General features: G+C 37.1%; 2 protein-coding genes across 4 annotated transcripts; both read right to left on the bottom strand.

Annotated features, from left to right (window-relative positions):
- Nucleotides 1-1,035: 1,035 nt before the first annotated feature.
- On the bottom strand, nucleotides 1,036-9,161 carry mindy4 (MINDY lysine 48 deubiquitinase 4). Its single transcript, XM_014469329.2, has 18 exons — nucleotides 8,636-9,161; nucleotides 7,095-7,214; nucleotides 6,796-7,013; nucleotides 6,455-6,713; nucleotides 6,161-6,378; nucleotides 6,006-6,058; nucleotides 5,825-5,925; nucleotides 5,617-5,733; nucleotides 5,420-5,511; nucleotides 4,832-4,933; nucleotides 4,193-4,256; nucleotides 3,278-3,343; nucleotides 3,119-3,186; nucleotides 2,954-3,017; nucleotides 2,532-2,693; nucleotides 2,140-2,320; nucleotides 1,725-1,803; nucleotides 1,036-1,577 (listed from the first exon to the last, which is right to left on the bottom strand). Exons 1-18 carry the CDS (start codon nucleotides 8,693-8,695, stop codon nucleotides 1,529-1,531), a joined length of 2,073 nt encoding a protein of 690 aa, XP_014324815.1. The 5' UTR covers nucleotides 8,696-9,161; the 3' UTR covers nucleotides 1,036-1,528.
- A 496-nt stretch (nucleotides 9,162-9,657) lies between these two features.
- Nucleotides 9,658-21,255, bottom strand: nexn (nexilin F-actin binding protein). 3 transcript variants are annotated; one of them, XM_023339937.1, is made up of 15 exons: nucleotides 21,115-21,254; nucleotides 18,398-18,806; nucleotides 18,108-18,305; nucleotides 16,698-16,782; nucleotides 16,457-16,605; nucleotides 14,650-14,853; nucleotides 14,389-14,562; nucleotides 14,011-14,199; nucleotides 13,443-13,634; nucleotides 12,671-12,715; nucleotides 12,275-12,469; nucleotides 11,856-12,077; nucleotides 10,889-11,083; nucleotides 10,431-10,794; nucleotides 9,658-10,279 (listed from the first exon to the last, which is right to left on the bottom strand). In XM_023339937.1, the coding sequence occupies exons 2-15, from the start codon at nucleotides 18,755-18,757 to the stop codon at nucleotides 10,266-10,268; spliced, it is 2,586 nt and encodes an 861-aa protein (XP_023195705.1). In that variant the 5' UTR covers nucleotides 18,758-18,806; nucleotides 21,115-21,254; the 3' UTR covers nucleotides 9,658-10,265. The 3 variants fall into 3 exon arrangements, with proteins under 3 accessions (XP_023195705.1, XP_023195704.1, XP_023195706.1); XM_023339936.1 differs by lacking the exon at nucleotides 9,658-10,279 and having other exon boundaries at nucleotides 10,291-10,794; nucleotides 21,115-21,255; XM_023339938.1 differs by lacking the exons at nucleotides 9,658-10,279; nucleotides 12,671-12,715 and having other exon boundaries at nucleotides 10,292-10,794.
- Between the last annotated feature and the right edge of the window lie 3,077 nt (nucleotides 21,256-24,332).

Below are 24,332 nucleotides of genomic sequence, written 5' to 3'. Positions count from 1 at the left end.
GCTCATTAAGTAATTATTCACATTTTGATTCCAGTGATAAAATTAGATACATTAATTTAAATACACTAATTAATCAACTGAGAAAAAATGACTATTTTTCCATCAGATTTTCAGTCTAGTAACGGGTAAAAGCAAGGACGTTGTTTGCTGATTGGATCTGATGCACGCAAAAACAAAAAGACGATGTTCAAGTTATTGTGGGTAAAAATAAATAAAGTTTCCATTTACATGCGACTAAAAAAAACAAAATGTCCAAATTTATTTATACCCCTCTCACTAATACAAGGAAAAGCCTATTGTGTACTATAGCAACCAAACACTACTACTGTACATACGAGCTAATGACTTTCCACTGATATTCTTTAAGGTTGAAAGGCCTCCGTCTCATCAGTCTCAAACTTTGAAAATTTAATCAAATTGAGCCACTTCACTTTTTTTGCCTCAATGAGATTTGCAAAGGACATGAACGCTTTTTAGTCAAGACTCTCAGAATCCAGCACTATGCAAGGATCTTCAAGATTTTACAACCAGCATTGCCCACATTCTTATAGATGCCGTTTTTATTGATTTTTGCTTTAGTTTTTTTATTTTTTAAACCTTTCATAACATTAATCTTGCAAGAGAAGTTATCACTTGTGACTACCACATTCTCTGAGTTTCCAGTGTAGGGTCACTTTTGTTTTTTTTAATACTTTATATGAATACCACTGTAACTTTGTGACATTTAGACATTTTCATCTGTTTACTCAAAGAAAACATCTGTTCACAATTAATCTGTGCAAATAAGATGCTTTAGAAAAACATGGAATATTTGGAAGGGTGCAGAGGCTTAAATATTCCCACAATCTCACAATCCAATAAATCAATTTTAGACAACCTCTTGCAAACATATCCACTCTGTTACTTTAAATCTAAATCTGGTGAGTGGGTATGATTAATTTTGGGAAAAAATGTAAAAACCTCCGTAAGAGCAAAATAAGAAATACATTTGCTAATTAAACAAAGGAGACATCAATGTTTGTAGAAAATTCTTGTTTTATTATCCACCAAAAATAAAGTTTATATACATAAAATTGTGGTGCAAAGCATTTTAAAAGTATTGCTAAATAGTAAAAGGCCACAGAAAGTTTACATTTACAGTTTGTTTTTTCATGAAATATTCAAGACTCCTTGTAAATAAAAACGATCTCATTTAATAATAAATGTGATTAAAATGAAATATAGCTTTTCTTAAGGAAAAAATGGTTAGGGCAACAAGTACAATGCAGGAAATTGTTTTTTAATATTGACTATTTTAACCATGTTTTGTAATTGTATTGATTTAAGTTTTACATTCACATTTTTAAATTAGAATTTAAACTTTTAACCCAGACACTGAATTTATGCTGTGACTTGTTTTTCGTTCATTATATTCTTCTCTTTAGCATGTTTTGTAGGGAAGAAAAAGATAATTTTACAGTCAAAATAACATCAAAATGGTTACATTTGAACACAGCCATTATTTGAACATTTTAAACAGCATGATTACTCAGAGAATTGGTTCGGTCTCATTCCAGTTGACTGATGCATCTTTCCACCTGCATGAAAACAAAACCAAACTTTTTAGGGCACGAAGAACAAATCCAGGTAAGCACAAAATGATGTAGAATTTTTATTTAACCAAATTTATCAGTTATTGTGCACATTAAGAAAAAGGGGAAAAAATGGGCAAAACAAGGTCCTACCGTGTCCTGATGCAGAGCTCAAGTGGAGGAATTAGATCAGCATCAACTTGGTGGTGTTTCTGTGCCAATTTGCCGAGAGCTGAACAAACAATTCACATTTTTAGTTTGGTTCAAAAAAGGTAAACTAAAAAGTAAACTTTCATTAAAAGAAAGGTCCAAATAGATGAAAACTGTTAGTGAGGTAAAACATTGCAACAGCTGTTCATGCATAATCTAGGTCTAAATCAGTCACTGTCTAATGTACTGTAATTAGAATTAGTAGTATCGAAAGGGAAAACGCACTAATCAATAAGTATTTCCTGTTGTCGGGGAATCAGGAGAAACAATCTATAAAAAACTAAGAACATATTTGAAGCATGTGGCTGCATTTAAAAACAAAGATGATTAGATCTAGAGAACTACAATACAAACATACAAACAGTGAGGCGGATTTCCTCCTGCTGATTGGCCAATCCATCATAATAATACAGATCAAACTCCAGGTCTTCATCTTGATTTGTCAATAGCTCCCTCTGCAGGCCAAACAGCACACTGAAGTGACTTTCACTGCACACCACCCAGATGGGGTAAGAAGGAGACTTCAGGTAAGCCCCCACCTAAGGCAGACAATATGAATATTTAATGTTTTGGCGTATAAACGCTCACCTAACACAATTGTAAAATCGCTTCTGTGTGCAGTAAGACTCCGCTGATGACAGAACAACTTGATTTATACTAGACAAAAAAATCAGCTGCACTGTGATATTCTGTACTTGCAAGTATCCCAGATGTGTCTACCAGCACCGTGAAGAATTCAATACAACTCACCTTACAGATATTATAATGTTCAAACAAGGACAGCAGGCCGACTTGGCATTGGTCCTTAATTCCCTTAAGCAAAGTCATGTTGCCATTTCCTGAGTCCAGCTCTATATCATTGTCAAAGACGTTAGAAACAGCTCTGCCACAGAGCAACAGATTCACCAACTCCTGAAGGTAGGGGAAAAAAAAGACAAGCATGGATGAAGGATGGACAGAAGGAAGAGGTAGGAAAAAAGATTGGAGGTCAGGAAAGGAGGAAATATACAAGGAACCACAACATTTAGATGGGATTGTTAGAAATATTTTTTTTGTCTCTCGTTTTCTTCTATTTTGTACTGAACCAGACCTGGAAAATACTCAAAGCCAGAGTTTGTAGAAACGCTGTAAATTTGGCTTGATGTTATCCAACTTAAATAGATTGTTCAAACCTGAGTGCAGTAGCCATGAGCTCCTATCAGTGGGGTTGTATGCAGATCCATATCCTCTCTCACTCTGAGAAGATAAAAAAATAAATTAATTAACAATACAATCCAGTTCAAAGCAAGTTCTTCAGAATGTCTTGTTTTGAAGAGACACAAAGGGTTTGCATCTACTTTTCAATGGATCGAGAAAGAACAGCTGAGATGACCAGCAGGACGCATCCGAACATCCCCATTTCATACTGGGGAATAAAATACAAAGAACAAAAACATCAAAACAGAATATCTGGCAGGCAAGACGGGAAAAACTGAGAAAAGTGGCGAGTTCTTCACCTGCTCAATATGCTGCTCTAGAATGACCTGCAGATCTTTGATGTTATCCACAGAGAAACACGTCATCTGGATCAAAAGGTGTTCAGAAACACATAAACTTGAAAATAAAAGCTTAACGAAAGACAACAAAAATACAGAAAAATATAATAACTTAGCATGAAATTTTGGGCCTTTAATGATACAACTTGAATATTTTTTACAAATGAAAATTATATTTACAAGTTGGAATTTGTTGTGGATAATCTACACAAGCTTAAATGTATATACAGTACACCAATCTAGACGCCCTTTGTTCCAGACGTTTTGTAGCCATCAACTATATTCAGATAATGGATGGACTGATGGTTTTGTGTCATGGACTCTAGTTTTAAGCATATACCATCAAGCTTTGAATAATGTTGAGGTCTAGACCATATCCAAAGTGTAGCTTAACTTCGCTTCAGTTTGGGTTTCGGATAATGGTCCGGTTGGAACCTGATTTTCTCCAAGTTTTAACTAGTCAGTTGTTGATTTAGGGGGAAACTGAATAATTAATCAATTTACTTTGTGCGATGCACAAGTATCACTAACAGCAACGCAGTCTGAAAAAAATTATGCCACCACCACTATGCTTCACATTGTTCTTTGAACTGAAAGCCTATCAATCTTTGCTTTGTCTGACAATCGGCCTTTTCTCCTGAAGACACTTAGCTTGTCTATGTGGCGAGCGCTTTCTAGGTGGGCAGCAAAACTAGTCTAAGAAAAGATTAATTAAAAGTTGGACACGTTTATAAAAATCTGAAAATGTGTTTGTCCTAACCCCGAAACATCTTAAAAAGGCCAAAATTAAGAGAACATTAAATTATATGATGAGTGTCCAGTATGTAAATCTCTGATGGAAACTGTCCTATTGTACAGACAGAAGAACCTTTGTACCTTTTCAAACAATTCCTCAGATCTGTAGTGTCCAAATGTGGTGAAATGGCTTCTTCCTGAATTTCTGTTATTAAAAAAAAAAGATGAAAGAATGCAAAAAAAATATAAACACTTTAAAATAGTGGTACATCTGGTCAAGCAGTTCCATAGGGGAGTTCTCAGATAAATAGGTTTGACAGGTGGTGGAGATGTGAACCCAGTTTGTCAAGAGACTACTCATCTGAATCAGACATACTGAACTGATCTGACCTTAGATAACATATTCTCACAACTTGACATAAATATGAAAAGACAATGGTGTGGTTCTCTGTGTTAGCTAAAACCCTTTAGTGACCTAAATAAGTAAGCTCAGGTTGCAGCAGATATTATGTTAAACAGTAACATATGGCAAAATGAAATCATTACTAGACAGCAGAATGAAAAAGATTATTAATTCATAGTTTAATTCATTCACCACTACAAAACAAGAGGAAAGATGAGCAAAGAATAAGAAAATTCTTCCACAAACCCGTTCTGACGCAGAGGTCATTACAGCAATTTTTTTACCTCTTTAAGGATCGACTTTCGAGACTGTTATCACACCTACAAATGTCAGCGTGAGAGGCAGGTATTTTAACCAATTAACAGGCGTTGTCTTACATTGCAACTACAGCTTGTTTTTCCTCCCCGGCTCTCCACAAAACTTCAGCCAGAGCCAAAACAAGACAGTGTCTTCTGGTGCTGCTGGAAGGTCTTAGTCGTCTGAAAACAAAATGAAACGTCAGTCTTAACCACTTTGTCTGCAGTTCCAATCCGGATGATACAGACTATATATATCAAACAAAAACTAAGTTGTGAATAATTCTTAGGTGGAGAGAAAATAATACATGGCAGAAAAGAGAATGCAAGTAATTTGTGTGCAGTTTTAGATTGGGATCAAAATTTTAACTACCATATAAAACCTTTTAATAAACCATCTTTCAATTATCTTACAAATGAAACATGCTGACAGCAGAATTATAATGTGTCGATGACTTTCTTCAGGAGGGAAAGTGAAGCTGTCATGGGAAAAAAAGTTGACGCAACAAAAAGACCAAACAGCCAGACTGACAATGGTATACTTAGAAAAACTACATCACATAAAATCACAATAAAACACATTATAGTTTGTGGTTATGTAGTGCCAACATGTGAAAATGTTAGATTAAAACCCAGAAAGGCAAAGCTTTGATGTGAAAGCTCACTTACTGAAGGATAACATCTCCGCCATCAGTGTTTTCAAACAGAAGCTTCTTCAGAAAAAATGCTTGAATTGATGCCAGGACTCCACAAGGACCACCCTGAAAAAAAAGAAATAAATAATAAACTTATTAAGCATTAAGAGTGATTTCAGACATGAGAATAAATATGTACTTGAATTTATTTTAAAGTATGATCAAATTCACCTTTCTCTGCACAATCCCGTATCCGAGGTCATGTGTGTCAGAAAAGGTAAAACCCTGATTCTTCCACTCAGTGCTAAAACAACTTAAGCTGGAACCCAGAAGAATTGTTTTCAATTCCTAAAAGAAAAGCAACTATTAAACAAACAAGCTCAAATCAAACAGAAACAGTCTCTGGCTGGTCTCTGTATCGGTGCTGTCAGAAACACACCATGGTGTTGCGATGGTCCATTGGACGGCCTGGAAATTTAAACTTTGAAACAGCGCTACGAAGAGACACTTCAGGCAGACCACCAGAGTCATCAATGTCATCTGAAAATGTAATAAAACACATCCATTTGGCAAATCAAGTTGTTAAACACATCTATGACATTTCTTTCTTTCATGCTTACCTAAAACCATCTCAGCCAGGTTCAGCTCATGGGCATCTGGTTTCATCTGTACTCTTCAAGAAACAACAAGATATAAAAAACCTCTGATAACCTTCTGAATACACTTTCACTACTATGAAAACATACGATGCAACTACTAACAAATGAGTATTTACTTTATTGTGTTTACTGTTCTTTGTCCTTTACTTCTGAAGTCCTTTTCTTCCTGGTTTTCTTCTTTTAAATCAATAGACTCTAGATTTTGTTCTTCGCAGCTGGATGTGTTTTTGGCAGTCATCTCAAGTCCATCCTGAGTCTCCCTGCTTTCCTGATCCCTGATGAACAATGGTTGAGAAACTTCGACCCTTTGACTATGCCTTTTTCTGTTAGATTCCTGAAATGAAAACATAATTTAATTATGGAGGAAAAATATCAGAACTATACCATCTACAGGTTTCTAAGGTAATTACCTGAGCTACTGGTCCGGCCACCATACCTCGCCTGATGCGGCTAGTTTTGGTTTTTGAGGTGACCCCAGCAATCAAACATTTACTTTCTTTCTCTTTTTGGGTGTAGTTCTCCTTTTTCGAAGGCATTGGTTGCTGGCTTTCTTGGTAATCTGTGTTGTCAATTAAGAAATCATTTGGATTCAAGGAAGTGGGTCCATCTTTCTTTGAAATCATTGTTAAGTCTGTCACCGGAATGCTGCATATTTCTTTCACTTCAGAACTGTAAAAAAAAAAATGTCATGCAAGTAAAATACAATAGCTTCAATGGAATAAAATAATGCAAGTTTGTAGCTGTTAAATACCTCAGTTCACTGTGTTTGCTAGAACAAATCGCTGGTGTAATTTCATCTGCTTTTGTTTCATTTATCATTGATGGCGATCCTGCACAGTAATCAGATGTTGAGCCTGTATTTGGGACCACCTGTTGAGAGTCTCCTGTGGTGATATTTTCATGGTGTAACCGTTCAATGTGATGCTTCACGATGATTTCCAACAATGTTTTCACAGGCGATTTCTGAGTCTGCAATTTTAAGAAAGTCAGTTGCAGACTATTTAGGCAGATATGTATATAAAGGTGTGGCATTTAATATGATGAATTGACCTTATTTTGTCTGTAGAGATCTTCAATGTTAAGCATCTGCTTCAGCAGTGATCGGTTATTGATACTGGCAGGCGTGCGTGGATGTTCCTCATCCATACAAGCAATGGTCCTTTTCAGGCCCTGTGCAAAAAACACCACAGAATGCATGAATGGATGGTGGGAAGGCAATTTTGTTTATATACAGCAACAGTTAGAAAAGCTCCTCGAGAAGGCCAGCTCTGTCTTTGGACGCCCCCAGTGCAGGAGGTGGGAGACAGAAGAACTCTGTCAACAACACCAAGGAGCAGCAATATCACAGATTATTCCTCCTGGGAGCAGACTAGAAGGAAGACATTATAACCATTATACTCCCAAAAAACTCAAAACATCCCTGCTGTTATTTGCTTAGTTTTTTCTTATTTCAAATAACATTCCTGCTGTTATTTTCATAATTCTGTTGCTTGTACAGTCTATTGTTTTTAAACACAAATATCCATGCGTATTTTTCTTCAAATGATCCTTTTAATCTGAATATACTAATTGTAATAACTGTACTACTTTTCTTATGTTGGAAATTTGCCCTTACTGTACAGTCTGTTATTCAGATTTTTAGATATTTTACATTAATGTAAATATGCCTGCTTCCACTTATCTTTAACTTGCTGCTGGTACACTTGGATTTCCCCACAATAGGTCAATAAATGACATTTCTATTCTATTCATGCATAAGTGTGACCAACAATCAAAGAAAAAACTTCAAAATACTATCATTGGCACTCTGACACATACTGTATAAAAAAGTTAAATGACAAATACTAATTTACTTAAAACTCGTACTTCAATCAATGATACCTACTGGACAAACAGTTAGCATAGTGACATTCTTTGATCAAAGTTTGCAGGTAAGAATTGTGTTATGATTTGTCTGATTTCTGCACAACCCAGCTCTATCAGGGAGTTTGTTCCAGAGGGAAGAAGAATACAGGTTTAATTCTCTCTCACCGTGACCAGTTCTGCTCCACGGAACATAGAATAAGATGGCTCTACATGGTTCATAAATTTATTTATTTAGGCTCAAGAGCAATGGAAAAAGTATGAAATCTTCAGCAACATTTGAGCTGCAGCTGTTTGTATAATATGCATCACTTTTGCCTATGTCCTGTTTTGACTACGTTTGTTGCAAATCAGACAAAGCAAGTACGCTGGTTAATAAAAAAAAAGATTAATGATCATCGGAAAACATGTAAAAGTCTGCTCCGATTAATATATTCCAATTGCTTTATCAATGAATTGCATATTAAGACACATAATAGTCCTGATATTGCTCCAACCTCCAGTTTTTCGATCACTTTGGGGGTTTATGCTTGATTCAGTTGTTCCCTTTATATATGCAAATGACAAAAATAAAGCAAAAAGTCAGCGTAAACACCATATCATGGAACATGTCCCAAAATAACATGCTGACCACTGAGAGGGTGATGCTAACACGAGCTAGGTAGCTAGTTAGCTAACGGTCTTCACAGAAACCGAGTTCTGTTGACCCCTAGCCTTCGCTGACTTACCTTCCTGCTCAGATATTCCCGCACTAAAGACGAAGAAATTTCTTCAACCGAAGGGACCATGATATTGGTAACGTGTCCAGCTGCAGGAAATTCAACAAAAACAGCAGTGGGCAGTTTACTCTGCCCTGCGCCGACACCGCAGATCTTCCGTTAGGTGGATGGAACAATAACGCGACGAGATCTCCCAGGAAGAAATACTGTCGTTAGCAAAGTGTTGACTGAAGCGGTGCCTCCTCGGTTGCTGCTTTAATTAAACAAAATTGTTGTACGTGTACACACTGGTTGTCAGATCAGGAAGACTGATGGTTGGTGGAGGGCATCAACATGTTTTATAGGTCAGTGAAACTGCGCAGCTGGTTGTTCGGCAACGCGTGTTACCATGGTGATGAGAGTCGCTCTGGTGTTCCACTAAATTATGCTGTATTTCAGAAAAACTATCATGGTCACCATAAATCCTGTAGTTTTGATATCCGGTTCAGTAATATCAAAAAAATAAAAGTAAAATGTGAAAGGATAACATTTAACAATCAAAAAGCTTTGTTGTAAAGAATCATATTTACCAAAGACATATTTGTCTTTGCAGAATTGTTATTCTTAAATGTGGAAGAAACATACATAGGCTATATAACCTAAGGCTGTAGTTCCCAAACGTGGATCACTAAATGGAATCCTGAGATTATTTTCACCTAAATACCAAAAGTGACAATGAAAAAGCATAAGCCTTTCAGTAATGTTGCTAAAGATGAGAGAGGAAAAAAACAACAGGACTTTTAATGCTAATTGTTTTGTCCTTGTACCATTTGTTCACTGATTCTGTAAAAATGCTTATACTCAGCAAAGAGTTGAGGTCATGATTTAAAGTGACTAAACCATTATTATTTATGATTCACAATATTCATTATCATTATAAAAACATATAGTGACAGAAACTGCACACATTGATGGTTTCAATCGTTCATCAAAAAGATGCATTATTTTATTTTATTAAAACTTGTTCTCTATTTATAATATAATAAGACAAATCATCAGGCTAGCCTACTTTTCATTAATTATCAAACAATAAAAGATTGTTCTTGACAAATAAACAATGACATCTGAATCAAGAATTTAGAGAAAATTGGCATTTTTAACATGGTTCATGAAAAATAATTAATGATCAATTGTTTTTGTCAGATTCTGCATATAAAAATTGGGATGTACACATGAATTTATTTCCTGCAAAATGTGACTTTTGCAGTCGTACTTTGATAAGTGTTGCCTCTCGATGTGAGATCCGATTAGTCTTGTTTGCTGTTTATGGACTATAAAAGTGTGATATTTACAATGTAGATCAACAGCATTTTGAACTGATTAACATTGTTGAGGTTTTGCAACAATAACATATTTGAAGCACAATGCGACCCCTGGTGTTAAAACAGGAATCTGTCTGTTTTGGCACAGGTATAATCCAAAATCCCTGCAGGGTGGGCAGCATTTTTCATTGAGCAATACGTAAACAACATAATTTCTTGTGCATGTGCGTGCATGTGCTGTGTATCCTTGTCTTAGGAATGCCAAGCATACTGTCCGTCCCTCTACCATTTGACCACAGTGGATGATGTTTTACATTGAAAAACAACAGGGAGAGGCTTCAGTAGTCATAAGCTGCAAGACAGAAACAGAAGAACTGTTATGAAAGTTTGTTTTTCAGCCTGAGTTCCTGAACAAGAGGAGCATGCGATCCACTTTGTAAAGTGAGGTAAATTCCAGGGAAAGATCACCATGCAGGCATGCGGTCACACCAGAGTGGTCTTACTTTCTATTGTGAGAATGCAGGTACTTGCTGCTGTGCCCCTGCTGTTCACAGCCTTGCACATGTACTCCCCCTCGTCCTCCGGGAAGGTCTCCGGCAGGTAGAGGCAGTATGTCTCTCCTCTTTCGATATACTGATAGTCTTCACAGTCCTGGAGCATCTCCCCCTCAAACCACCAGGTGACCTCTGGCTTTGGCTCTCCAGTGATCTTAACGGTGAACCGAACTGGCTCAGAATCCACCACCGACTGGTTTTTGAGGGGCTTTTTAAACCACGGCGCACCTGACCTCGCGTGATCTTCCTCATCTTCATAGGCTGCAGATCCGTTGATGATGCTGCCTTCATCCTCGCCGTCATCCTCTTTTTTCTGCAAGCAGACAAAAACAGTCAAGTTCTCTTACAGGCTTCCAATGAAGCCTAAGTGAGCCTAGTTCTAATTTGTATGTGACACAGTCAGGTACTTTTTGCAGCGCAGCATCAATTTCTTGCTGTTCAAACTGCATCCTCTGCAGCTTCTGCTCCTCTATTCTCCTCCGTTCTTCTTCCTCTCTGGCTTTGGCCATTTGTTCGAACCGGGCCCGCATGTCCACCTTCTGTTTGAACGGTAGGTCGTCAGATCTCACCGAAGTTGCCTCTCTTTCTTCTTCTTCCTCGTCCTGAAATGCATAGGGCATATGTACAGTTCAAACAAGATTTCTAAAAACACATTGTTAAAAGACATGGCCATTGTTCATTTGGAAGTCCAGTTTGCTTAAACACCTTAACCTCCATGTTTCTTCAATATCCAATATTTCAATATGATGCTCTTTCCTCTTCCTTCTTGCCAGACTGGGCTTTTCTGCTCCTGTTGGTTCATCAATGTTTTTCACTGTGGATGACACTATCTTACCAGCTTCAGTCACTATCTTACCAGCTTCAGTCAGCATCTTCCCATGGTCTTGTTGATACACACGTTTCTTAACAAATCCAGTGAATCCCTGAGATAAGTAGGACCGACCTCCTGACTGCTGGACGTTTCTATGGCCGAACTGTTTAAAAATGTTGTAATCTTAGTTTGAAAGCCTCTGAATTTGAATAAAGCATTTTTCTGGCATTTCACAAGTAGAAATAATCTTAAATTACCTAAATGGTTGTGTCTCTTTTTATATACAGTGGACATACAGTATGTAGTATTTCAGGTGTATGTGTTTTTGAATTATTTTTCAATTAATTCAACTACTATATTTTGCTTTTTGATGCATTAGCTTTTGAAAACTAACAATTTTTGTCTTTTGACACAAGAACTTGTTTGTAATAGAAGACTCATTCATATTTTCACAGTAAGACATCTAGGATTGTTTTAGGTTTTCAAGGTTCTTTAAGAGTCAGCGCAAACTATGTTCTGCAGAGAAAAGATAAATTCTTCATTTAACATTTCAGTCCTTTTACCTCCTGGGCCCTTTCAGCTTCTCTCTGTTTAATTTCGTCATCAATGGCCTTCCTCCGCTCTCGTTCCATCTCGATCTTTTTCTGGATCTCCTCCTCTGTCAGCTGCTTGATTTTCTCAAATTTGGACTTGAGGTTTTTGGCCTTAATGGAGCCAGTTTTCTTGAGTTTTGTCAGTTCTTCGTATTCCGTGCTTATGACGTCTGAGCTTTCGTTTATTTCTTCCTGTAAAATATCACCACAAATTAAGTGTTACATTATGAAAGTTTAGAGCCACAGTCCAAAATTAAAACAAAGAATATCGGTGTCATATTCACAAACATTTGTTTGGATGAAGTCTAGCAAATGAATTCAAACCTTAGGTGAAGAGGTATCTAAAACAAATGTGGGTTTACACAAGACTTTAAAATTTAAAGACAAACCTCTCCCATCTCTTTTCTGAGCTGCTCAAATTCCTGCTTTTCCTGCTCCAGTTTCTTTTTGCGCTCCTCAGCTTTGCGTCTCCTCTCAGCCTCTTCCTTTTCTTTTAGGAGCTCCTCAAAGTTGATCTCCAATTTTCTGGGGTGCAGAGCCTCCTGAGACTCACTCTTCACCATCACCTCGTCATCTTCCAGCACCTAAAAGAATATCAGGTAACGTAACATAACGTAACGTAACATAACGTAACGTAACATAACGTAACGTAAAAAGGTAACTCCATTCCCACTATGCATTTAGAGTCAGCATGCATCCTGTTATTATTCTGCATGAAAATCCAGATTTAAATTTGACTTTATAGTATTTTTTCAAAAGGTTAAACTAAAAAAAAAAAACCTTACTGTTTCATCTCCATATGCAGATTTTTCCTGATCCAGGATAGGGCTCTTAAAGAGATGATTTGGAGATGGTAACAGCAGTACAGACATGTCACTTGAGCCCAGTAGAATAATATAGAGAATATATATAAAGGCCAAAAGTTTACATACATCAATTATGAAAGTCTTAATCATTTGGATGTCTTAGTAATGCATTTGCACTGTTCTTGTTTTTCTTATATTATGGACAAAATTATAATACAGCATATTTTTTTTATCAATTTCTCAAATGTGCCATCATGCCTTGCAGTAAAGCATACCCTCAGCATGATGCTACCACCACCATGCCTGTCAGTTGGTAAAGTGTTCTTTAGTTTGTAAGTTTCAGGTGTCATGACCCTTGAAAATAAGTGAACTTTATTTGATAACCAGCTCCATAATAGGAAACAGTTGTGATTATGCCACAATTGTACTGAGGGTGACAAAAAATTCAATTTCTCTGCAGCCTGCTAAAGCCTGTTTAGCAAAATAAATTAACACATTTTTTAAAAATATTTGAGCTGCTGTGTATTATTTTGTACTTGATATTAATAGAAAAATCAGCATAGAAAACAGTCTCAGAAGCATAATTCAAAGGCCCAAATTATTATGACTTTCATAGCAATGATATGTAAACCTATTACTGGCACTGTGTAAGCACTATAAAAAGGCTGAACAACGACTGAACTAAGTCATATTAGTAACCAGCCCAACACAAACGTGCTGTAAAATTTGATCACTGAGTCACTTGGCTCACCATGCTCTTGCGAGCCTCAGCAAAGAGCCTCTTCTCCTCCTCCAGCCTCCTCTTGGCCTCCTCCTCTGCTTTCCTCTGCTCCTCCTCACGTCTCTGCCGCTCTAAGTCTTCAAAGCTGGCGCAGATTTTCCCAGGTTTGCTGCCCTCTAGGTTCAGCAAGGCCATCAGCACTTCATCATCTTCATCTATCAGCTGAGAAAAGAATACAATGTAAGTTTAAGGATTCTTGGTAATGTCTGTAAATAATCTACTTCTTCTATGATTCCTCTGATTTTTTCCCTGGTATTATTTCCTCTATTTGGGAGGTGTTCTGTGGATTTATTCCATTGATGTTAGTTTTGTGTTACTAATTCAGCCTTTTATTTTTGACAAATCCTTTCAGACATAATAACTAAGCTTCAGTTAAATATTTCCTGTTTTACCCACAATTTATTATAATAGCCAACAAAACCTGCAAATTATGAGGATGTTTCCTCAGAAACAATTTTAGATTTGCAGACAGCTTTGAAAACCATGCACATATTTATACAAATTATTTTTTTTTATCAAAAATGAAAACAATATTGACCATGCTCTTCCTTGCTTCAGCAAAAGCTCTTCTCTCCTCCTCCATGCGTCTTTTGGTCTCCTTCTCTGCTCTTTTGCGCTCCTCTTCAACTCTTTGTCTCTCCACCTCCTCGAAGCTCAGCCTCAGTTTTCCAGGACGAATCTCCTCTTTGTCCTCCTGATCCTCCTGGCTGATGTCCTCATCTTCTTCCTAATTAGATGTAAACTATTAGGTTTGCTCAACAGGTATTAAACACAATCATAATTTTAATTTTAATTGTTTTGAGAACTTTAATTGTTGCACATGGTGCTAAAGTTCAGGTTTTAGCTATGTGAACATGCACATTAAGTTAAAAAAACCATGTTGCATTTGTTATTACACTTGATGTATTTTGTTTACCATTCCCTGTTTTGCCTCCTGAAAAGCCTTCTTTTCCTCCAGCAAACGTTGTTTGGCTTCTTCTTCAGCTTGCTTCCTCTGCTGCTCCTGCCTTTCCTTTTCCAGCTCCTCAAACGTCAGCTTCAGCTTTCCAGGAGTCACCGACGATTTCTCTGAAGGTTTTTCTTCTTCATCCTATGTCAAATAAAGAAGACCCTTATGTCTTCTTATGCCTTATGCCATAATGACGTTGTAAAAGCAGCTTAAGAAGTTTTTTTTTACCTCTTGTTGAACAATAGAGCGCCGCTTGGCTTCCCTGAAGGAGCGTCTGTTTTCATCATACCGTCTCTTTTTCTCCTCCTCTACCTTTTTCCTCAGCTCCTCCTCCCGGCTTTTCTCAATGTCCTCGAAGTTCATCTTGATTTTGCCTGGAGGTCTTGACTGCTTTGCTGGAACCACACGTATCAGGATTGTGTCGTCTCCTTCCTGTAAAATACATAAAAATTCACTGTGAGGTTTGGGTGTGAGAGTGGGACACTCCGCAGGTCTACTGTCACCATTTGCAGTGGGTCATTATGAGGGTGAGGGGTGTGAGTTCAAGATAGCCGAGTCTAAATCTGTCACAGGATGGAAGTCTACAGCAAATTTAGAAACTGGGATGTGTGGGAAACAGTTGGCAGGCCTGGGCTGTCTACACCTAGCAGCTCACTTCTAGTTCCTTCTAGATTGAATCTTGTTAACCTCAAAGAAAATAATTGAATGAAAATAAGTGGTGAGTAAAAGTTGTAAAGCAAGTGCTTAAAATCTTGAATTGTGAATCTTTAAGCAGAACATACACACTGATATTACATTTTTACGTGACATTCACTGTAAGCTAATTTGTAATATATATGATTTAGCTTTACTTCATTTGTTGATACAGGAATAGCTCAAAACTGATTTCATTTAAGAAAACTGAAAGCTCTCTGAACTAGACATTTTTATTCTGTTCTAGTAAATTTTCATAACATGTTAAATTTAAGGGTGAATGGCTTTTCTTAACATTTGACAATCTCTTGTAGCTTTACCCCTGTGGCTTAAAGAGAAAGATTGAATGTTTTTAGTCCTTAAAAACCAATGTACTTTGGGGGCAAACTTGGAAAACAAGGAGCATGGAGATGAGCTCACAAATACACTCAAATTCATAAATGTTTTCCCAGTTTACATTTTATTTTACTAGACATTGTTTGCTCCAATGTCTAGTTTGAGGAGTCTTGATAGATTGTATTTAGTATGACTGCTAACAAAAAAACATTAATAATACCAATACCAAAAATATATATTTTCTCATTTAAACATTTTTCAATATAATTGGAAATTTATTGAGTATGATGTTGAATGTGTTTTGTGTGTAGATTTGATGTTTTCTCAACAAGCAAGATAAAAACAAAATTTTTTTGACTTCAAAGTTGATCTCCTACAAGGATTGTAATTTTGGCAGTAAAATAGTCAGCTGACAATATTCAAGTCAGTTTTAAGATGTAATATATAGCAATCCATAAAGTAAATTTAATATCACAATTATCTGTCATTAACAGCGTCCTGACTGAGTTTTCCTTCTGTTATTCATTTCAGTTCTGTTAATGTCACTCACACTGCACTGAAGCAGAACTAGGGCACAGAGATAGCAGGTAATAGCCTGTGATTACCTATTTGGCACAAGAATACTTACATAACCCTTTCCCGAGAACTTAACAGTAAGCCTTCTGTTATTTTTTCTGTGCATAACAATTGGTAATCTTTAAATCATTTACCTCAAATCATTTTCCAAACTAGTGAAACATTGAACACGCTGTCGGTTCATGGTCTTCACATGTCAACAATGCTACCGTTGGGTTTCAGACCTATTTCCAGCCCCTGCCAACTGTTCTCATCTCAAAAGCCACTTAAAATAACTATTCCAAGTGGCAGCTGAGGATTATCTCAGTCATTACAGAGGAAAGTGCTCCATTGTCACCATATAGGAAGGACTGAACCTCTCACACAGGCCGCCATGCTTCTCAGTAAGATATGAGACTCTTTGCAACCAGTTAACCCTGAGATCACTGACCTCAGCAGCTTTCTTAGCCAGTTCCTTCTTAATTTTGGCTTTCTCCATGTTGTCCTGGGCCTCTCTCTTCTTCCTCTCCTCCTCCATCCTCTTCCTCTCCTCTTCTTGTCTTTGTTTCTCCATTTCTGCAAACTTCCCCTTCACACTACCTGGATAAATCACACAGGAAGACGTAAGCCTTCAGCCTATCCCCTTCTCTGCCATATTCCTATTAATAGCTGCGTCCCTTTATGTGTCTTACCTGTGATTTTGGGGACGTAGGACTTTTCCACCTTTTTCGTTTTTACCTCCTCTTCCTCATCACTGGAAGCAAGTAGTTCTTTTATCTGCAGTACATCACAGAGAGAGAGAGAGTGGTGAGGTTAAGGTTTAGCTGGGATCATCTCCTCTGCCACTAAGGAGCCATACTGGTCCCAGCAAGAACTAGGGCCAAATCCCTGTTAATATCAGGGTCATGTGGCCTGCTGGTGGGCCTCTGATTGGCCTGCAGTGTAGCTGCACAGATAGGGGATGAGCGTAGGTGTCCATCCCTGGCAGGCTCTGGCACGACAGTTTACAGGAGGGTTGTTGTGTCTGCTTATCAACACTAATCCACTCACATAACATTGAATCACTGCCTTTATTTTATTTCCTGCAGACTAGAAGAAAAGTTGTTTACTCTCAAATTCTGGATCTCTGATTTTATTTTTGCACACTAAAACTGAGTTGAAAATTTAAATTCCATTCATTTATTAATGAGCAAAATTAGGTTTTTATTTATTCTGTTTTTTTTTTAATTGGGAGGTTTTCTATGTAATTAAGATCATTTGTATCTAAACGCCATTGATTTTCATCTACTGATTATAAAATGCATGAAAAATATAATGTGCACAAACAACAAATAAACTGTGTTAATTCCTCTGACAAGCCGCAGATAACCAGAAAATAGAAAAAAAAAATAGCAGCTCTGAGTCTTTGCGAAAACACACAAAAATAACAAATAAATTAAATTAAACTCAGTAGGGGTTGGGTGAATTTCTCACTAATTATTTCTGAACAGGGACATTTGACTCTTTTTTTTCATTCATTAAGCATGTTGAATATTAAAGATTTCTTATTTTTTGAAAAATAAAATAAATGCAGATTTCCTAAAGATTTAGCACAAACTTAAAAAAAAATCTAAATTTCCCAGAATTAAATATTTAGATACTGTCTAGGTGTAACTTATTGAACAGCTAGTTATTCTAGTATTGCATAATCTGATGTGATCTAACATAAAAAAAAAATTAAGTAAGACGACAAATATTGCGATTTTGCACTATGTAGGTGAGCAAAATTTAAGATAAATAAATTACCTAATTTGTAAAATAATAATTTGTTGCAGTCAAGTGATTTGATTAGTGCATGTCAGTACAACTAGTGTTTAGTTTATGATTCAATGCACATTAATATGACTTTTAATAAAAACCAAGACAAATCAAGGCTGAAAATTATAAAACTGAAATGAGTTATTAAATGTGACCATTAGTATTAAGGCAGTGTGTCTGGAGCTGCAGCGCTCTGGATTAAAGACTAGATTCTCACTCAGACTGGCAGCTTCGTCACCTCCATCATGCCCCATCATGCCATGCAGCTCACAGTCGGACGTTAGTGCCATTTGTCTCTCTTTGACCTGCTGCTTTCTGCGATTCCACTCCCTCTCCTTGACATATTGATCCTTCCTCTTCTGCTGTTCCTCCCTGTTCCTCTGCCGGCTGCGCTCCTCTCTGGCTTTCTGCATGGCCTCAAACTTGTTTGTCACATCTCCTTTTTCTTTGTTCAGCTTCGGCACATAGGTCCTGGCCACTGGCCTTCTGGCCCTCAGCAGCTTCTACAGTTTGTACGGAGATTATAAAATGTTGTGAGTCAGATTTTAAGCTTATATAATGACACAATCTTGCTTGTCCAGCTCCAGTGTCTTACCTCTTTCTTAAAAGCCAGATCAGACATGTTCTGTGAGTTGTCTGTTTCCTGTACTTGATCTTTACTGTCCGAAACACCATTGACAGCATCCTTTTTCTCACTTTCATCGCTTTCCTCTCCATTCAGTTGTGTTGACTCAGCCTCCTCACTTGTTTTGTCTTTCACTCTGTTAGTTTCTCTGCCTTTGCTCTGTGGTGTCCTTTCACTTCTCTCCTCAGCATCGCTAAATGTCTCATCGTCCTCTTCCTGTCTCATTTCCTCCTCCGAGTCTTCTTCGGCGCTCGTCCTGTGCTCGTTGTCGTTTGCATCATTTTTATCATCATGAATGTCAACAGCTGCAACCTGTGCCACCTCAGTCATGTTTGTGCCACAATGACAAGTTGACAAACAGGATTTGTTGTAAATGTAGCTGCAAACCAAGGGGAGAGATGGCCATAATCAAATTATCAATATAAATGGAAACATTTTATAACACTTAAATTGCACAGTAGTACAGGTAGATTATTGAAATAAACAATTGTGCTCTTTGTTTATTTCTTTTAATAAAAAGTTGTTCTGTCTCTATCCCTAGCTCTGTATTGGACAAAGTCAATAACTGAGCAGCTTCTCTTTTTTTCACAGAAAGTACTCCTGGCTCAGTTCCTCTGTTTTTATCTGAACAAAGCTATTGACCATGCTGCTTCCATTTTGCTTTGATAAATCCCTTTCTACTGATTGGCATTGAATAACTATTTAAATCAGAAATTGAATTAGACCAAATACAGCAATTAAATCTGAAAGTAACTGTATGATTGGATTATGATGGATCTGGATTCATTTGAGCCAAACTGGATTCAAAATTATTAGATATGAACTAAAACTGTTTATCTTTCTAAGGTGCTTTACATTTTGAATTGTCCTATGTATTTAATACATTCAATAAAAAACAAACAAAAAAGCAAACTCTGTTTGTGTTGGTTGCTGCTACTGGTAATGAAAACAATTGAAGTGGTGTGTCTTTTCCATAAAAGTTTGGCCAAAGTCTTAATTACATTCTTTGGTATTAGCATTTTTATCACTGCAACTTTGTCGTTGCATCAGTTAACTTGTTCATCATTTTATTTTTTTCAACATTAATAGTTAGTTTGCGTTTTTCTGATGTAATCTTAAAAGCAGATTTGAGGCGAAGCCAGCCATTCTGCTCCTCAGTCTGTTGAGAAAGAGTGCAGTGAAGGCCTGCTTGCTCCTATTTATATCCCACTTATGTACCCAGAACATGTGATCATTTCTATTTGTAATGAGTGATAGGCAGTTGGACAAAGATCAAGCTGGCACCCACATGTCGCCCAAAGGACCCTCCACAAAATGGCCAGACTCAGAGCTCAACAACTTGGTGAACAAAGGGGACTATTAGTCTTCCCCCTGTAAAACAGTCACTGTTTGTCAGCATCCACACACACCTTCTATTCGGATCTGATGATCTTATTGCTGTAAATCAGAAATTGCTGTATTTTGAGCAGTTTAAGGTCAAAAAGGAGTGTTCAGGATCAACACAATCAAACGCGAAAACACCACAGTTAAAGGAGAAACTACGGTGACTCAACCTGAATACATATACCAAGCTTATTCATGTTTCAAGTCTCTATAGTTCTGAATAGGATGAGTTGTTAAAATAAAAGTTTAAAAAGAGCATCTTTCTGTTATAACATTTTCAAAAGCCTGATTGGCTCAGATATATTCTGGTTTAATCAATAGCCTTTGATTTTCAAACCGGATGAACCGCATGGTGTATTTATGTTTATGTTTCTATTTATTTATCTTTGTTAATCTGCTCTGTACAGTTTCTGAAAAACACAAACAAACAAACAGTGGTTTGGATTTGGGGAGACTGAAGGTCTTGCACTAAATGTAACGAAACAAGCTGAGCGAAATGATCCAAAATGCCAACATGCAGTGACTGGCTGCTGCCAGGAAGACACAAGAAGATGCAATTTTATATTTTGTAGATTTGTTCTAAAGAAGTATGTTTTTGTTTTATCGTTCAGTAGCACAGAACGATAAATATGGGAGATCACCTGTCATTTTCCTAAAGCATGCATGGCAACATGTCGTCTGGAGCTAAAATTTACTGAATCATTGTTACATAATATATCCTGTCAACTCCCAAACTATCATCAGTCTACATATTTTATTAACTAAACAAGAAAATGTACTTATTTCCAATAAATCTAATCTACAACTTGAGTAAAATGTTTAAGGTCTTCAGCATTAACTGAAGAAAATTGTGCTAACTGGAAAATTTTAGTTTCAGCAGGTGCTGTCCTATTTTTGTACACAGCTGGCACAAGAATTCATGACGAAAATAAATGAGTTTGACACATGTTACACGGAAAGAGTCAAGTGTTATCACTACCATAGCTTAGAGCTTTCTTTGGGCCTTGCAGTGAGTGCATGTGAAGAAAAAGTTCAATTCACCAAAACTAGGCTGGAAACAGCTAACATTTCCAGGCAGTCATGAACAAACCTGTCAGATAAAATGCTGCTCACAAAGTTGAGTGTATACATTTTATTATTTTGCCACTCCTCTACTCATTGTGTTTTAATTTTCACTTTGATATGTTTAGAAAAGATAATTCAACACAATTCTATGTCCAAAGATAAAGTCACAGTTATTTCATGTGAAGAGATAAAAGAGAAGGGCAATTGTGTTTTTAAATAACAAAAAAAGAAAGTCTTACCTCCTGATAGTGTTTTAGTCCTCAAGTTTTGATTCAAAAATCCTTTTTGTAGATAAAAACTCTAACCAGTGAAGTCAGAGCTGCGAGACTATCGGTGAGGTGTGACCACAGTCTGAACAGACCCTACTGGCTGGGGGTCAGTGAGGCGTTTCCATAAAAGTACCGTTACTTTCTGCCGGATAGCGTGCAGGCCTGTCCCACATTCAGCTGTTGCCCAGTCTGCACGTCTGCACATGTGCACCAGCACCACACAGGCCTATCCTGGTTATTAGCCACAGCTGCATAAATAGTGAACTGCTCTTTGTGTTTATTTTGATAGAAATAGTCACTTGCATCTTATCTGGACTAAATGGACTGTTGCTATTTTAACCAACAGAACAAAATGAAGTGGAAGGGAATAAACTATTTCCTTCCCCCCTGCCCTCTAAACTCTGAAAAGTGTGGCATGCATTTATAATCAGCTTTCTTTACTCTGATCAAATCTAGTGCAATCGTTAGCCTTCTGAAATCACTTAATTGGTAGTTAGAGGTTGTCCATTTGTGCATAATTCCAGTTCCATATAATGCTGCATTCAAATTGTCTCCAAAGTCTGAGCTGGAAATGACATCACACCCAAGTAGCAAGAGTTTTGGTTGCAAGTCAGGAAGCACTTAGATTTTCTATTTGTTTTAAATCCTCTTACAATATATTTCTCGGGCTTAATGAATTACAATCTTTCAGAAGGGCTTAATAGTTATACCAATGGTGATTTAAACTACGTTACTTATTTTTACGCAGCCATATTGGATACTGTACTCGAGGGAGTTTTGTTGTTTTCAGAACTTGAAAATCCAATTTTGGCAGTATAAAAAGAGAGCAGTGGATCTAGAAAGAACTCAGACATTTATTATCTAACATTACTGAACAAATAGCATCACGAGAACCAAGCAACACACCAGATATGTCAGGAGTAAAGTTATGAAGAGGTCTAAAGCAGAGCTGGGTCATGAATAACAAGCAAGCACCTTTGTCCGAAAATTGAAGAGAATGACATAATTATAAACCTACAAACACTTGGTCATCTACCCAAACCGACAACCCAGAGAAGCAGAGGATTAATCAGAGAAGATGCCAAGATACACATAGTGACTCTTCAGAACTAAACTATTAGTTGTGCATTCCACAAAGTTGGCCTTTATGGAGGAGTAGCAATAAAGTAATTATTAAAGACAGTCATCAGATGTGCAATGCAGGTAGAGAGACAGACACCCCAAAAAACTCAGAGTTGTAATTGCAGCTAAAGGGGTTCTACAAGTGCTTTATTTAGGGAGCTGAATACAAAACCAAGCCATATTGTTTCCAATTAACAATTCTCTGTTACCTTGTTTCAATCTATTACTTTTAAATCTAGTGAAATACACCGGAGGGTTTAAATCTACTATGAGATGATGTGAACAAATTTCAAGGGGGATAAATACTTTGGCTAGGGACAGTATACAGTGATTTTAAACCCCTGACTTTCAAATTATTGTCTACACGTTGATCAGGGAAACCAACACCAAACTGGCTGAACTATACAGTGAAATACTGTATATGTTATACACTTTTGAAGACGTTTGTTTTGGACTGAATTCTAAAAGCAGACTCTGATATTTGTGGTCTGCTTGTTGAATCCTTGCCAGCAAAATTCTTTACTTATCAGTTGGAAAAGCTGTTTAGGCTTTTGTTATACCAAAAATAACCTGTATAACGCTGCCATTCTGGTATGCACTGACCGTTAGAGAGCTCAGTGACATGAAACAGTGTGTGTGTGTTGAGAAACTAAAGCTTCATATATTTCAGATGTCAGAGGTTACGTAGGAGTCTGTAATGAATTGCACTGAATTGAATTGAATAGATTGAACCAGCTAAATGGGAGTGGGTAGCTGCTTATTGTACATGGATGAAAATAAATATCATGCTGTAGAACCACTTAGTCTCATCCATGCAGAACTGTTGCTACACTGAAGAAACCAACCTGAAAATACGGAAAATTCAATTTTCTAAACAAACATTTTGCTCAAGCTTTCATAGTGCTACCATTACCTTTGCGTCACAGTAATCTTTAAGTTTGCTGAGCTGAGTTTACTATTGCAAGACTAAATATAATAACAGCATTAAAAGCTATTCTGTTTCTGGAAACAGTTGGCATTAGTTGGGGCTTTGGGAAACCCCTGAGAATCAGAGTCAAGGCTTGGGCTGCTGTTCTCAGAGGTGTAACCAGACACTCACTGTGTCATTGCAAATGAAAGAGGCAAAGTAAAATAGCTCTGGATTCCTTCGAGAAAACTCAAAGGATTCTTTCAAAGGTCTGTGCATAAACACTAAAATATGTATATATTTTTAAATTGCATAACGTGCAGAAACTAAATATTAGAGAGTTACTTCATACACGAAGAAGCTAAATAATGTCATTTGAGCTCCTCAAATATCCTCGAAGTCACCACAGACGTCTCACCTGTCTTCGTCACAATATTTGTATGTCACCATGTTTATACATTTCTGTGAAACAATTATCCATCTTCAAAAGGTTTGCGATTTTGTAAGTGGCGTTTTAAATTTCATGCAGATCAACCTTCCCCTCAGTTTGGTGTCTGTGCTGTGTGGAAAGCTTCGTCCCCCTCTGTTCTGATTGCTGCAGGACAACAAGGACACTGCTTTAAATAGAACTGCAGCTGTGGCAACTAATCAGCAAGGAAAGGACAGCTAACCTGAGTCAGACTGGGCTTTAGCGTCAGCTACAATGGCAATGCCCTTATGCCCCTCTGAATATGTTAGTGGTGGTCCAGCCTCCAGACGATTCAGTAGACCAACTCAGCAGGTCAAACCTTCATCATGTGCTGGTGGAGGGACACACCTCTCCACACCTTCGTAAAATCTTTAATGTCTCTGTGCTATTGAGTTTCGCTCATTCTCACGCCATTTAATCTCCGTTAACTCTATGGTATTGACACTATTAAGTTAATAAAGAAACCATTTGATTGTCAACAAGTTTAATGTCTGAATAATAAGTATAGCATCTGGTAGTTGCTGGGGTAAAACCTATAAAATTACAAAACATCTTACCTAAAATAAGCAACTTGTAGGTCCATTAACATCATTCCCCAGATATGTTAGGGGTGTTTCCAACATCAGATTCATAATTCAATAAATAAATGACAAAAGCATTGTTATTAAAATAGTCATCCTCATACAAATG

This window comes from Xiphophorus maculatus, chromosome 9 (genome assembly GCF_002775205.1).
Source record: "Xiphophorus maculatus strain JP 163 A chromosome 9, X_maculatus-5.0-male, whole genome shotgun sequence".
Lineage (NCBI taxonomy): Eukaryota > Metazoa > Chordata > Actinopteri > Cyprinodontiformes > Poeciliidae > Xiphophorus > Xiphophorus maculatus.
Note: the sequence above shows the minus strand (reverse complement) of the source record. Positions and strands in the feature narration are given on the sequence as shown.

Coding starts and splice junctions, on each gene's coding strand:
- mindy4 (XM_014469329.2), bottom strand. CDS start 8,695: ATGGTCCCTTCGGTTGAAGAAATTTCTTCGTCTTTAGTGCGGGAATAT. Junction 6,714..6,795: donor AGCAAACACAGTGAACTGAG/GTATTTAACAGC, acceptor TTTTTTTTACAG/TTCTGAAGTGAAAGAAATAT. Junction 5,734..5,824: donor TGGACCATCGCAACACCATG/GTGTGTTTCTGA, acceptor CTTTTCTTTTAG/GAATTGAAAACAATTCTTCT.
- nexn (XM_023339936.1), bottom strand. CDS start 18,757: ATGACTGAGGTGGCACAGGTTGCAGCTGTTGACATTCATGATGATAAA. Junction 12,716..13,442: donor CTGAGGCTCGCAAGAGCATG/GTGAGCCAAGTG, acceptor CATCTCTTTAAG/AGCCCTATCCTGGATCAGGA. Junction 12,078..12,274: donor TCAGAAAAGAGATGGGAGAG/GTTTGTCTTTAA, acceptor GATATTTTACAG/GAAGAAATAAACGAAAGCTC.